Genomic DNA, 13,128 nt, shown 5'->3' on the forward strand with positions numbered 1-13,128 from the left:
AACACACACGCACACTCACAGATGCACAACACACATAAATGCTAAATTAAGTTAGACTGAGTGTCACTTTGTTCTTTGCAGATTAGGGGTTCGAGCCCACATACCCCAACAGCACTCTCCCCAGTGGTTCCTACAGAAGATACACCTGCCAGCAGACTTACGGCTCAAGGTACAGACAGAGAGAATGTAGGAGGGAGCATGTGTTTGTGTATTTGTGAATCCATGCTTACTCTGCAGTCACAGTAATAGTCTCTTTGTAGGAACACAGTTCAGTTTCAAACTGTGTAAAACCTTGACATTATTTTTCAAACTGTTTTCCATTTAATCATCCATTGATTACTGTGAAATGCAGTTCTCTCATATATTTGTATATTTACATACCTATCGTTAATAGGCTGTCACAAATGTAAACAGTGTTTTTCACTGTTTTGTCTCAGTTTGATGTTTTCATCGTATGGTCATAGCAGCTCCAGCAATAGATGGAAATCTATTTCACAATGTGTGTGAATTGCAGGAAAGATGCAATATACTGTCTGTCCATATGTTCCAAAGGCCAGAGTGACACGGACACCAGCGACTCAGTCATCTCCCAGGATTCCCGACAGGGCGAGCCCTCTGCGGTGGGCTCTGTTGTCATGGTAACTCCTGACCTCCTGACCGCCCACTGTGGGTTGCTGACCAACCTGTTGGCTGTTCTGCCAGATTTCACCCTCGCTGCTCTCCGACACAGCCAACTCCTGCAGTCGCTGGCCAGGTAAAAGGGCTAACTCCAGACCAAATACATGCAAATGGTTGATTTAAAACCCTCAAACCGCTGAAACACTACTGTGGATTAATATTAGCAAATTTTATTTGACAACTTCAGAAATGCATTAAGCACATTGTACAATATTATTGTTAGTGAGAATCTTTTTGGTGAGGATCTGAAATGCATTTCTCCTGATACGTAAGATTGAAAACCTGTTCATAACTTAGTTGAAAAAGAAAATATCTTTCGACTTTTTATGATATCCAGCGGTGCCAGGTTTCCTTTAAAATCTATACAGACCACACACAGCACCCTCTCACACAGCCGTCTTTATGTCTTCTGCAGTCTGGTAGATGCTGGCCTCATTGAGAAATGTCTGTGCGAGCTGAGGACTCTCAACACCTTGCAGGGAGAGAGAGAAGAAATCAAGAGCCAGGTGAGGCACATTATGAAGAGTGCCTAAGTGTCAATTTTCCCCCCCCTGTCAACTTGTAAGCTTTTGTGACTCACTAGCAAAACCCGAGGGTTGGTGCAGTGTCAATTTCACTGTCGTGGAAGGTTGTCTGATGGCACCTCCACAAGTTTGTGTGGGTAGAATATTGCCCTTGAGAGAAACTTAACAAGCTTAGATTCAAAGCAGGCTTTCATTTAAGCAACTGGGGGGGGGGGGGGGGGCGCGACTAAATAAATAAAAAGTAAATAAATTTATTTTTTTAGAGTCACTTTAAATTTTTGCTTCAGATAGGAGTAGCCTCTCTATTGAAAGCATGTACTTTTCATTTCCACAAACACTAGATACGTTTTTGTGGGTGCACGCAAAATGTGTTTTTGATTTTGTTCTTATGTATACTCATTTGTGTCTGCATAAATGTGTGGGTGCATTTGTTTTCCTCTGTAGGCCCTCACCTCACTTCAATTCCTGTCCAGCTTCTTCAAGTTGCTGTGGTCATGTGTCACCGTCAGCCAGCAGTTGATTGGTCAAATAAGCTTCTTGAAACAACTGCTGACCACTGCGGTGACTCTGCTAACGTTGAATATAAAAGACTTGGGTACATTTCAAACTTAAATCCACACAGAAACATTAATTTCATTTGAACCAGGTACTACCAGCAATGGTGTTATTTCAATCATTCCTAAAATGTGGACTGTTTTCATAAACACTTTTAGACGTTCCAAGGAAACATGTCTGACTGCCACTGCTGATGGCTTCGTTCAGTGTAGCTGAAGTCATTCATCCCAATCTTGTAGATCTTTCATGTATGGAAATTATTTGTGACTCCCTGTTTCTCTGCTCAGATACAGGTACCCAGGACACGGTGTGTGCATGCTGGGCAGACGTGTTTACGCTCCTGGCTACTCTGGTGAGGGGGTACAGCTCAGCGGCATACCCATCCGTCTCCACCGCACTGGGAAGACGCTGGCAGAAATTCACAGGTACAAAGATCCACCACCCACCTACTAGAGGGGGTGAGCAGAGCAAAGAATTTAGGATAGTACTTCACTGTCACGTATATCATGTGCCACAATGTTAGCTACCGTAGTTAGCTAATACTCATATCAGCAGTATTGCAACATTTCATTTCAGTTGGAATTAATATAGGTAGGGTATTGATATAAGATACAGTCTTATCACATCTATTTTGTTTCATTTCGTTGTCATTGCGTTCATTTCAAATCGTTATATCCAATAACCATGATGAATCATTGTGATTGCAGTAAATTGTGCAGCCTTAATCCCAGCACAGAACAAAAACATTGTCATAATCACACATCATTGTTAACGTTAGTCTGTATGCATGTGGCTTTTTATACACTGAACAGATGTGTGGACTGTAAGTGTGTGTGTGTGTGTGTGTGTGTGTGTGTGTGTAGGTGGGTGGTAGGGTGCGTGTGCACATGCATACACACCAGCCATTCACTTACTAATGATTAGTGTATCCTTCACCAGTGCCTTTTCTGTAGTGTGGAGTGCCTGAGGCATGAATGGATATCAAGCTGTCAAGGGATTTACGAGAGGGACTTGGTATTCTATTTGCCCGCAATTGAACATGTATCTTTCTTCCATTCATAGAAATAAAACCATTCTTCAATCCATTCTATTTCTTTTCCCCCAATGTGACTTTGCTTACTGCAGGGACAATAACTGTCTGTGTGCATGAGAAGTTCGCTGACCCCCACCTCCACATGATGGCGCTACAGTTTCTCTGCGTTGTGTTCTCAGAGGAGGTAAAGACACGCTGCGCAGAGGTGGATACCTCGACCTCTGAGCATGTGACAACAATGTCTGACATCGTGAAGGGCCCAGTGGCCGGCAACCTCTGTGAATTACTGTTGCAGGTAACACATCTGCTGTGACTTATGAACTCCCTCATTTTACCCAAAGTCTCATAATATCAATGTAACAGCTTTTTATATACATTTTTGGGCAGGACAACCTCCGTCAATGTACTTTTGACAAGGAGGCAAAAATTGTTTGTGGCAATATTCGGGATTTTTATTTCTGTATTTGGGAAATTATGACTGTGTTCCTCATGGGTTTTGAAATGTCAGAGTTTTGAAAAGAGGTCATCTCAGGACGCTATGAAGAGGCTGACATCCAGAGCTCTGATGGCACTGTTAGCCTGCAGTCCCACTGCCCAGAACCACGCATCCAAAGGTAACTTACTGAGCTTCATCCTAGAGAATACTGTCTGGTTTAAAGAACCATCTCAAGACCCTAAATGAGTCACTGACCTGTTTCTGATGGTTGGAATTTATTGTCATAACCATAGCGTTTTATTTTGGAGAAACCCACTGTGTATATATTCACACTTTGACACCTTTTGTGCATTCTGATATATTTGAATTTGCGAACTCTCTTCCAAGCATGTAGAGTTGACGAAATGATTTCTGAATCATCTTATCCCGTTTTCTGGTACTAACCTTCTCTCTGTCTGTGTGCTCCAGCTGGTCTCATAGACAGCTGTGTGGAGCAGTTGAAGCAGAGTCACTCCCAGCTCCACCTGGAGTCGGTGCGACCAGGCAAGGCTGCTCACCGCAAGAAGGTGGGAGTGTGGGCTGGATTAGGATGGGGCTGTGTAGATATTTACAGTGTCATCAATTCCATGCTATTTTTTCCATTGGGTAGAGTCACAGTCTCTTTTCAAGAGGAACACGTTTTTCGATAAATCTATAACAGTTCTCAGCAGACAGAAATCGTACTGTTTCTTAAATCTTTTTCTGGGCTTGTGAGATGGTGTTTTTTGATATGACCGTTACACATATCGGCCTTTGTTCATGCCAGCATGTGATTCTGTGCTGTTAGGAGGAGGCCCGCTTAAAAGAAGTCAAGCTGACCATGGAGATACTGCGGAACACCCTTTACCACAACAGTGAATGCAAAGTGAGCCTCTGCATCTGCCTTTTCTTTACCCTTTGCTAATTGGCTTTTAATGAAACCCCATTGCATCAGTACTATGTCTGACATTAGTTTTACCCAAATGCATATGGCCCTGCTAACATCTCAGCTAGTTTAGCTTCCTTATTATGGAAAATTTGTGCAGCATATTAACTGATATTCATTTTCCAAATGTCCATTTCTTCTGTCACTGTTGTCTGTGAATATATACATTAGGGGGACTGTATTTTAGTGTTTACCCTGCTGTGTATTTTTGGCTGGACCTACCAGCAAGCCAGCCCTACAAACACGATTGTCCCTGATGGACTGAGCGACTACATTAGCGTGATTGACTGATCATGTTTTGAGTGACTGACTGAGTGATCAGTTTGACACGATTGGGCCGCTGGATCAGGTGACCAACAAAGTCACTGAAGTTACACAATTGGTCGACTGAGCATGAGAGGCATGAGGGAGAGCACACTGTTGAAGCACCCCCAAATAACAATCTCTCTGTCAAAACACTCATTGGTGAATTCACAAAAACACTGTGTTGCTTTTGTGGCCACCAAACCTGTACAGCTGCGGCGGTTCCCGGCTGCCCCCCGAATTCGCTAGATTGGTGTCAGAAGTGGGATGGTGAGACCGTGAGCCCATCGGAAGTGTGTGCGCCCAGACTTGACTTGACAAATAAGACAAAAAGAAACCGTGTAATTCTCAAAGCATCTGTAAAGGGTGAAATGCACCCCTTACTGCGGTGTCAAGCATATCGTGTCTCGGAGCTCTGGTGCTATTTGCACGTATTTAAATTTGGCAATATGCATACATCCATCTATTATCCACACCTCTTATCCTGCTCTCAGGGTTGCGGGGATGCTGGAGCCTATCCCAGCAGTCATTGGGTGGCAGGCGGGGAGACACCGTGGACAGGCCATCATGTATTGTATGCAGACATGCATATAGGCCCCTTTCTTTTTTTCTGGATTTTTTCCCCCTTTTTTTTTTTCCTCAGTTGATCCGGCCAATTACCCCACTCTTCCGAGCCATCCTGATCACTGCTCCACCCTGTCTGCCAGTCTGGGTAGGGCTGCAGACTACCACATGCCTCCTCCGATACATGTGGAGTCACCAGACGCTTCTTTTCACCTGACAGTGAGGAGTTTCGCCAGGGGGCGTAACGCATGGGAGGATCACGCTATTCACCCCAGTTCCCCCTCCCCCCTGAACAGGCGCCCCGACCGACCAGAGGAGGCGCTAGTGCAGCAACCAGGACACATTCCCACATCCGGCTTCCCACCCGCAGACATGGCCAATTAGGTCTGTAGGGATGCCCGACCAAGCCGGAGGTAACATGGAGATTCGAACCGGTGAGCCCCGTGTTGGTAGGCAACGGAATGGACCGCTACTCTACCCGGGTGCCCCAAATTGGCCCCTTTCTATGCAAATGAATCTCATTGCAAAGAAAAAGTCCAATTCACAAACACCAGCGCTAACAGCCACAGTATCTTCAGAGAGTAGCTGGTAACGGAAGCGCATTAATAAGGAGTGTCATGCCCAGACCCTCCGGTGATCATGGCGGTAGTGATTGTAGCTAGGCGAAGGCATCGTCATGCCAGGCGTGCATGTGCATTCGCCTGTCAATACAGAGTGAGTCTTAGAAAAACGAGACATCTGCAGATAGAAACGGATGAATGAGGAGAGGGGGGGTTCACAAATAATTAGAATAGGTATACTTACAATTACATTTAGTTCTCTTTCAAATCAAACATCCGAAGTAATGAGTAGGAAGTTGTTCTTACAACTGCATTTATAACCTTTTTTTTTTCTTACTCGAGCAGAGCTTAACCATGCCATGTGATATGTTACTTCAGTGCACTTTAACAACAAATATTACTGGGACCACTACAGAAAATTGCAGATGAACATTTGATATCCAGGAATTCACATTATAGACACTACCACTAACTATCCCTGTAACAAAATGGCCACAATTTTGAACATTGACCATACACGGTCCAGCCATATACTAGGTTTTCACGTAGTCTTGTTTCTGTACTCTTACAAAATATTGTGGAATTTTGTGCTGGTTGTCATTATCTGTGTTTGTATAATTGTGTAAATCAGGGTTTCCCCCAGTGTACGTTATTATGCTCACCATGTGTGGTTGTGTGCACCGGTGTTAGCCTGTTTCCATGTATGTACATGTCTGTGCATGTGGGCGTTATGTGTTTATGCATGTGTGTTTTGGTGTGTAGGCTGTGGCTATTGATGCTCGCCTAACGTCAGCACTCCATGCTCTTTGGCCTTGGCTCTTATTGGACGATCCCACCATGGAGGCAGCTCTGGAGCTTCTGTGTGTCTTCACAGCCAACTGCGCCGCAGGTCTGTATTTGTGTGGTGTCTCTCTGTCTGTTTGTCTTTATGTGTGTGTGTGTGTGTGTGTGTGTGTGTGTGTGTGTGTGTGTGTGTGTGTGTGTGTTTCTCCAGGCACTGTGCCTGGCTCGTGCCTGCCCATTGCCTCTGTCTGCGGTCCGTGATCCGACTGAGTCATACACACTCCCTTCTAAGAGGTTCATTGTCCTTCCCGGTGACCAGTGAGCAACATTCTGTCCCACTGTATATGACCAGCACCAGCCAGCCTGCCCTTTACAATAGACACAGTGTGCCGACCCAGGGGCCAGGCTGCCTGGCTGCTTCACTGTATGTATGGCTACTGGTCTTTGGCCTACAAACCAGTAGGAGATGCCATGGGGATTAACAAAGCACCTTTGTGCATTCTGAAACATTGGTATTCCATTATGTGAGTGTCTGTATGTTTGGGAATCAAAACTCCAAACATATCACCAAAATAAATAAATAACAAAGACGCTAGACTTGTGATGATAGAAGAAATTGAAAATATAGAAGAAACCATAACAAACCTCAACCATTACAACTGGTTCCTGGTTTCTTTCGTGCATTTTGTGTTCGTGTGTGTGTGTGTGTGTGTGAGAGAGATGGGTGGTGTAGAAATCTCTAATACTATACCTGTGAACATTTCTACTCTTGTCTTTGTGCGTGTGTGCTGTGTGAGTGTGGGCTTGGATGTGTGCTTCTGTATGTTTGTATAAGCGTAGCGCAATGCATCTGCGCCTGAGTGGGCGTGTGTGACGTGATCTGAACCCGCTTTCTTCATTGCCCCATAGCCTCATGCTAAGAAGTACTATAAATCAAATCACTGAAGTCAGTAACTGTAGTTCACGAAAGGTTAACCGAACAGCAGGTTGTGTTATAAGGCTGCGTGTAGCCAGGCTCAGTATCACACCATCCGCCCCCAGCCTGCCATCATCCCCCCTGGGAGTTAGCGTTCCACCAAACATCTAATGGATGTTTCATCTCAAGCCTACTTCATTCATTTCAGACCAGGCTGACACCGCCAGCTTGAGTCTGATTGTTTTATCTGTAACGCCGATCTAATCTAGCCCCGACTACTGTACCAACTTACACCCAATGAGGTTTTTTTTTCCAGTATACTCTCACATGGGAAGATCAGTTCTGTGTTACCACATGATTAAAAAAATCAGACTTGAGGCAGCAGTAGAAATGCAGCTTGGCTCTCACCACCGCAGTGGATCCATTATGAAGCAGAACCTCCCTAGTCAGTTTCTTGATTCACCAGCTTCCTTGACGGGTATTGAGATGACCCCAGGCTAAAACTAGCGTTAGCCTGTTCCCACATCATCCCATTCAGAGATTAGCATAACCAACAAGATGTCATGTTCTCAAATTACCTCTGTCAATCAATGTCAACAGTGTCTTATTAGTGGCGTTCAGTGTCTTAAGAGTGCTTTTTTCTGCATGTTGTAGGTGCTCCCTCTTCCAGTGTCCCATGTCGATTATGCTGATGTGAAATGGTTTTCAAAACATGCGCGTTTCTGTTAGTATATTGAGCAGTATCTGTTATTTATGTGCTCTGTATCTGTATTTCCATTTGTGAATCTTGCCTTGGATTGGCTATAAACTTTAACCACAGCCTAGAGCTGAATGTTATTTCCCAGCCTGCCACAGAAGGAGAGGGTGTAGGTTTTAAACTGAAAAGCAGCACTCTAAAGTCTGCCCTTTAACCTTGAAAGAAGATTAAAAGCCAGAGCTCCCATTTCAAGGTGTTTTGAGCTCCCTGGTTGTACACCAGGGGCTGGGCTAGTCACTGCTGGCGTTGCTTCAGTTTGTGTTCCCTGTCACTTTCACCCCACTCTGTTTATATTTGGCCACAAAGCTTTTAAGAGTCAGAAAACCTCACTGACTTTTTCCTGATGCACCCCCATTAGCCCCTGGAAGAGCCTCTATATTGCTTTTAAAATGCTTTCAGTAATATATTACCAAGCTCATCAACTGGTGTTAAAGTGTGAGCTCCTTTTTTCTCTACCCACGCCAGGTCTCATGACAGTAAGCTAGGGTTGGGGCAAACGTAAATGGGGAGCACTGCTTTGTAGCTTAGCCCCCTCTTTACCACCATGCACAGATACATTGACTGCATTACGACAACTGCTGAGCCCATCCAAAAGTCAATCTCCCAATCTCTTTTGGCCTCACTTGGGAATAAGACCCCAAGATACCTGAACTCCACTTAAGGCAGCTACTCATTTCCCACCTGATTGGGAGGCATGCTTTTCTGCAAGTGAACCGTGGTTCCGTGGTGGAGATGTGAGAGAGATTAAAATAGTGGATTTCACTGATTAACGCACCTTCAACCAGAAGGGAGTATTAAGCAGTGAAATCAGCTGGTGTGGTGTTGGGGTGAAATGAAGAGCTGCATACACATGGCTCTCCATGGCACATGACTGAGTATCGCTACCTTAAGATTTGTCCTTTTCTCTGATCCAACAGTTCTGTGATCGTAGTATTCATCAATGTTTTTTTATTTTTCTCCACTACCAGCATGCAGTTCTCTGTGTGGCGGTGGCCCGGGGGTTGCCTCAGGTTTCCGAGGCCCCCCCAGTAGTTCCCTCATGCACTCTGTCATGAAGCTGGCCTCTGGGGTCGCACCCGACAACAGCACCATCCAGAAGCTAGCCTTCTCCCTTCTGGCTAACCTGGCCATGTCCCGCGACTGTAGGGGCCTCCTGCAAAAGGTAAGAAATATTCTTGTCCATGCTGTAGTGTACAAGATGCTTAACCAGTACCAAAACAAAACCATATGAACCTATGACTTGATACTGAAGAGTTAAGGTCTGCACACTAAATTGCTCCCAAAAGCTATTTTATTCAGGAACGTTTCGATCTTTCTTGGGAAAATATGAGTCACCTGCTGGTTAGCAGGGAGAACACTCAACACAAGATGGCAGTCAAGAATCTGCACAGTCTTTCTGAAAAAGGAAAGGAGATAAGGAACACGCTAATAACCAGAACAGTACCTATATAATATAATATATATATATACATACACACACACAACACAAAAGGACACAAGGTACTGTGAAAACATGCAGTGAGTATACAAAAATCTCCAATAATAGGCAAAGGCCCAAAAGGCAAAATATAACTCGCATGGAGAAATTATGGGGTGTCCGGGTGGCATGGCAGTCTATTCCGTTGCTACCAACATGGGGATCGCTGGTTCGAATCCCTGTGTTACCTTTGGCTTGGACACAATTGGCCGTGTCTGTGGGTGGGAAGCCGGATGTGGGTATGTGTCCTGGTCGTTGCACTAGCACCTCCTCTGGTCAGTCGGGCTGCCTGTTCTGGGGGGGAGGGGGAACTGGGGGGAATAGCGTGATCCTCCCACGCGCTACGTCCTCCTGGTGAAACTCCTCACTGTCAGGTGAAAAGAAGTGGCAGGCGACTCCACATGTATGGGAGGAGGCATGTGGTAGTCTGCAGCCCTCCCCGGATCGACAGAGAGGGAGTGGAGCAGCGACCGGGATGGCTTGGAAAATAGGGTAAATGGCCAAGTACAATTGGGGAACCCCCCCCCCCAAAAAAAGGAAAATTATATGCAAATATATACACATATATATAAAAAAAGACACCAGATTTGCAGACAGCAAAAAAAAAAACATAAGATCTGATTCATCATTAATACACGGTAGTCAACAAACACTGAAAAGGTTTCAAATCAAAATACATATTGAGGCCTTTAGGTGACAGAGTGTATAAATGAAAGTGTATAAATGTAAGAAGCCTCTCTCCGAAGAGGAATGTTATCTACCCCCCCCCCTCGTCTAGGTGCAGACACGTGTTTGATACCAGTGTATCTCGGAGTGGATAGATTGTGTATTAGAGCATTAAAGTGGGCTGCGACTGGATTATTTTTTTTTTTGACCTCTGTCTTATGTTGCTTCTGTGTTCAGCAGTGTGAGTTTTTAGATAGCGTCGAGTCTTTCCAATGTAGGCGAGGCAGCATGGGCATTTGATCGTATAAATAACCTTTTCGGTACTGCGAGTAATGGCACCTTTTACTTTGAACTGTTTAACAGAATGCGGGCGACTAAAAAGAAAGGCACTTAAAGGTGAGGTTACGTTGTGCGCACCGTGTGCACCTGTAATTGCCATCAGGAACAGAAGACAGGAAATGTGTGGGTCTTTGTCATTGGTCTGCTCTAAAAATAAGGTTGCGTTAGGTGGGCGCTTATAAACAAAGCGTGGGGGGGGGGTCTTGAAAGGATTTCTTAAAGTTGGGGGTCTAAACTCAAAATGTACCAATCTCACAATGTTTTCAAAATGTTTCCCTAACAGACAAAACTGTAACGCGCACAACAATCTGTCTGCGTATTGAGACGTTCCTTCTGACCAGCACTTTTAAATCTGTCCACACCACGTTGAGTCCAACTCTCTGCATAGCCTCTTTCTCTGACCCTCTGAGCTAGAAGAGCTTTGTTGACTGTAATCTTGGCCGGAACAGCAAATACACCGCATCCCGTTAAACTGACTGACAGGAAGACTGCTTTTTAGAGGAGCAGGGTAAAAGCTTCTGTCATGTAGGAGAACGTTTTCATCTATGGGTTTTCTACAGAGACCAGTTTTCAGTACATCAGTCTGTAAAAATCAAAAGATTGAGAAAATTAATCCCCCCCCCTTTTCTCCCCAGTAGTACTTGGCCGATTACCCCACTCTTCCAAGCCGTCCCGGTCTCTGCTCCACCCTCTCTGCCGATCCAGGGAGGGCTGCAGACTACCACATGCCTCCTCCGGTACATGTGGAGTCGCCAGCCGCTTCTTTTCACCTGACAGTGAGGAGTTTCGCCAAGGGGACGTAGCATGTGGGAAGATCACGGTATTCCCCCCAGTGTCTCCCCCCTACCCCGAACAGGCACCCTGACTGACCAGAGGAGGCGCTAGTGCAGCGACCAGGACACATACCCACATCCGTCTTCCCACCCGCAGACACGGCCAATTGTGCCTGTAGGGACGCCCAGCCACGCCGGAGATAACGCGGGGATTCGAATCGGTGATCCCCGTGTTGGCAGGCAACGGAATAGACCGCCACGCCACCCGGACGCCCGAGAAGATTATTCTTACAACAGTCACGACTCATAGCAAAATGAATATGCTCGCTATTTTCATTAAGAAATTGTAGAAAATTGATAAGTTCATGTTAATGTTCATGCCCAGCCAAAGGAGGAAAATATCATCAAGATACCGTCGCCAGCGGGCTGTGCTAGAAAAAAAAAGGGTTGACAGCAGAGTTGAATACACATTCATGTTCAAAATGACCCGCAAATAAATTTGCATAATTAGGTGCCATAGCACTTCCCATCACTGTCCCTTTGCGCCGCAGAAAAACATCCTCCTTGTACATAAAGTTTTTTGTCAGCACAAGCTTGGTTAATTCCTTAACACAGTCAACACTAGGTGTACTGTGAGAGTCCTGTAGGATAAAAGTCAGTAGCATCAATACCTCCATCATGTGGTATGTTTGTATAAAGTTATTCAACATCAAAGGTTAGCTATGGTATATTTTCAGCCATTAATGTAATGCTAACCAATTAGTAAATTAATTAATTCAGAGTTTAATTGAATAATAAATTACCCATGCTAAATTGTCCCTAGGTGTGTATGTGTTGGCCCTGTGATGGACTGGCGGCCTCTCCAGGGTGTCTCCCCGCCTGCCGCCCAATGACTGCTGGGACAGGCTCCAGCATCCCGTGACCCCAATTGGGATAAGCAGCTTGGATAATGAATGGATGGATGGATAATTTAATGTGTTTTAAAATCTTAACCATGTCCATAGGGTTTTTAACAAATGGAGGGAATCTGTAAACGTAGAGATCTTTCTCAGTCAGCAAGCCAGTGCCTGCTATATTAGGTCTTCCTGGAGGTTTTTGGTGGCCTTTGTGAATTTTAGGGATTGTGTAAATCTCTGGAGTGATTGGATGATCAACTTTCATAAAGTAATACTTTTTTTAGTGATGTCTCCGTCTTATGGGACAATATGCCATGAATGTCCCTTTTGAATGTATTGGTAGGGTCCGATTTGAGTTTCTCATAAAAGATAGGATTATCCAGTTGTCGACTGACCTCTTCATCATAATCACGAAGGTCCATCACTACTATAGCACCGCTCTTACCTGCTGGTTTAACCACAATGTTGTCATCATGTCCTCACTCACGTAAAGCCCGTCTCTGTTCTTCAGATAGGTTGTTATGGACTTCATATTCACATTTTATATTAAAGATTTTCAACATGTTTCTCTTGACCATGCAGCAGGAAGTATCCAGTGAGGCATTTCTATTTCTGGCAGGTAAAAGGTAGATTTTATGTGTTGAGTCCTGGAGAACTTCTGAAAGTCCACATATGCATTAAATGTGTCACAGTACAAAGGACAACCTTTACTGAGGGCCAGGAGGCAGGGGGATGAAAGGCTTCCTGGAGAGGTTTACACCAGTTTGGGCCTCCGGCTCCAGACTGCATAGTATCTCGTCCCATGACGGCTTCTTAGCCCTTCTGCTTTCCTGCTTCTTTCGGGTGGCTTGGCCGGGCTTGGTTGTCATCTTCCGCCTTCGTTCTTGTCTTCCACCTTAATATT

At 44.9% G+C, this 13,128-nt stretch overlaps 1 protein-coding gene across 1 annotated transcript in view; it reads left to right on the forward strand.

Moving 5' to 3' along the window:
• The window catches only part of rttn (rotatin), a 61,517-nt gene that overhangs the window by 45,491 nt on the left and 2,898 nt on the right, over positions 1-13,128 (forward strand). Inside the window, exons 35-45 of the mRNA XM_056299097.1 lie at positions 82-169; positions 553-754; positions 1,094-1,184; positions 1,647-1,797; positions 2,045-2,182; positions 2,883-3,085; positions 3,299-3,404; positions 3,695-3,792; positions 4,053-4,130; positions 6,380-6,506; positions 9,042-9,235. Coding sequence (XP_056155072.1) covers positions 82-169; positions 553-754; positions 1,094-1,184; positions 1,647-1,797; positions 2,045-2,182; positions 2,883-3,085; positions 3,299-3,404; positions 3,695-3,792; positions 4,053-4,130; positions 6,380-6,506; positions 9,042-9,235 — 1,476 coding nt within the window. The remainder of the gene's footprint in view (positions 1-81; positions 170-552; positions 755-1,093; positions 1,185-1,646; positions 1,798-2,044; positions 2,183-2,882; positions 3,086-3,298; positions 3,405-3,694; positions 3,793-4,052; positions 4,131-6,379; positions 6,507-9,041; positions 9,236-13,128) is intronic.

Source organism: Lampris incognitus, chromosome 19, assembly GCF_029633865.1.
Source record: "Lampris incognitus isolate fLamInc1 chromosome 19, fLamInc1.hap2, whole genome shotgun sequence".
NCBI classification, from domain to species: Eukaryota; Metazoa; Chordata; class Actinopteri; order Lampriformes; family Lampridae; genus Lampris; species Lampris incognitus.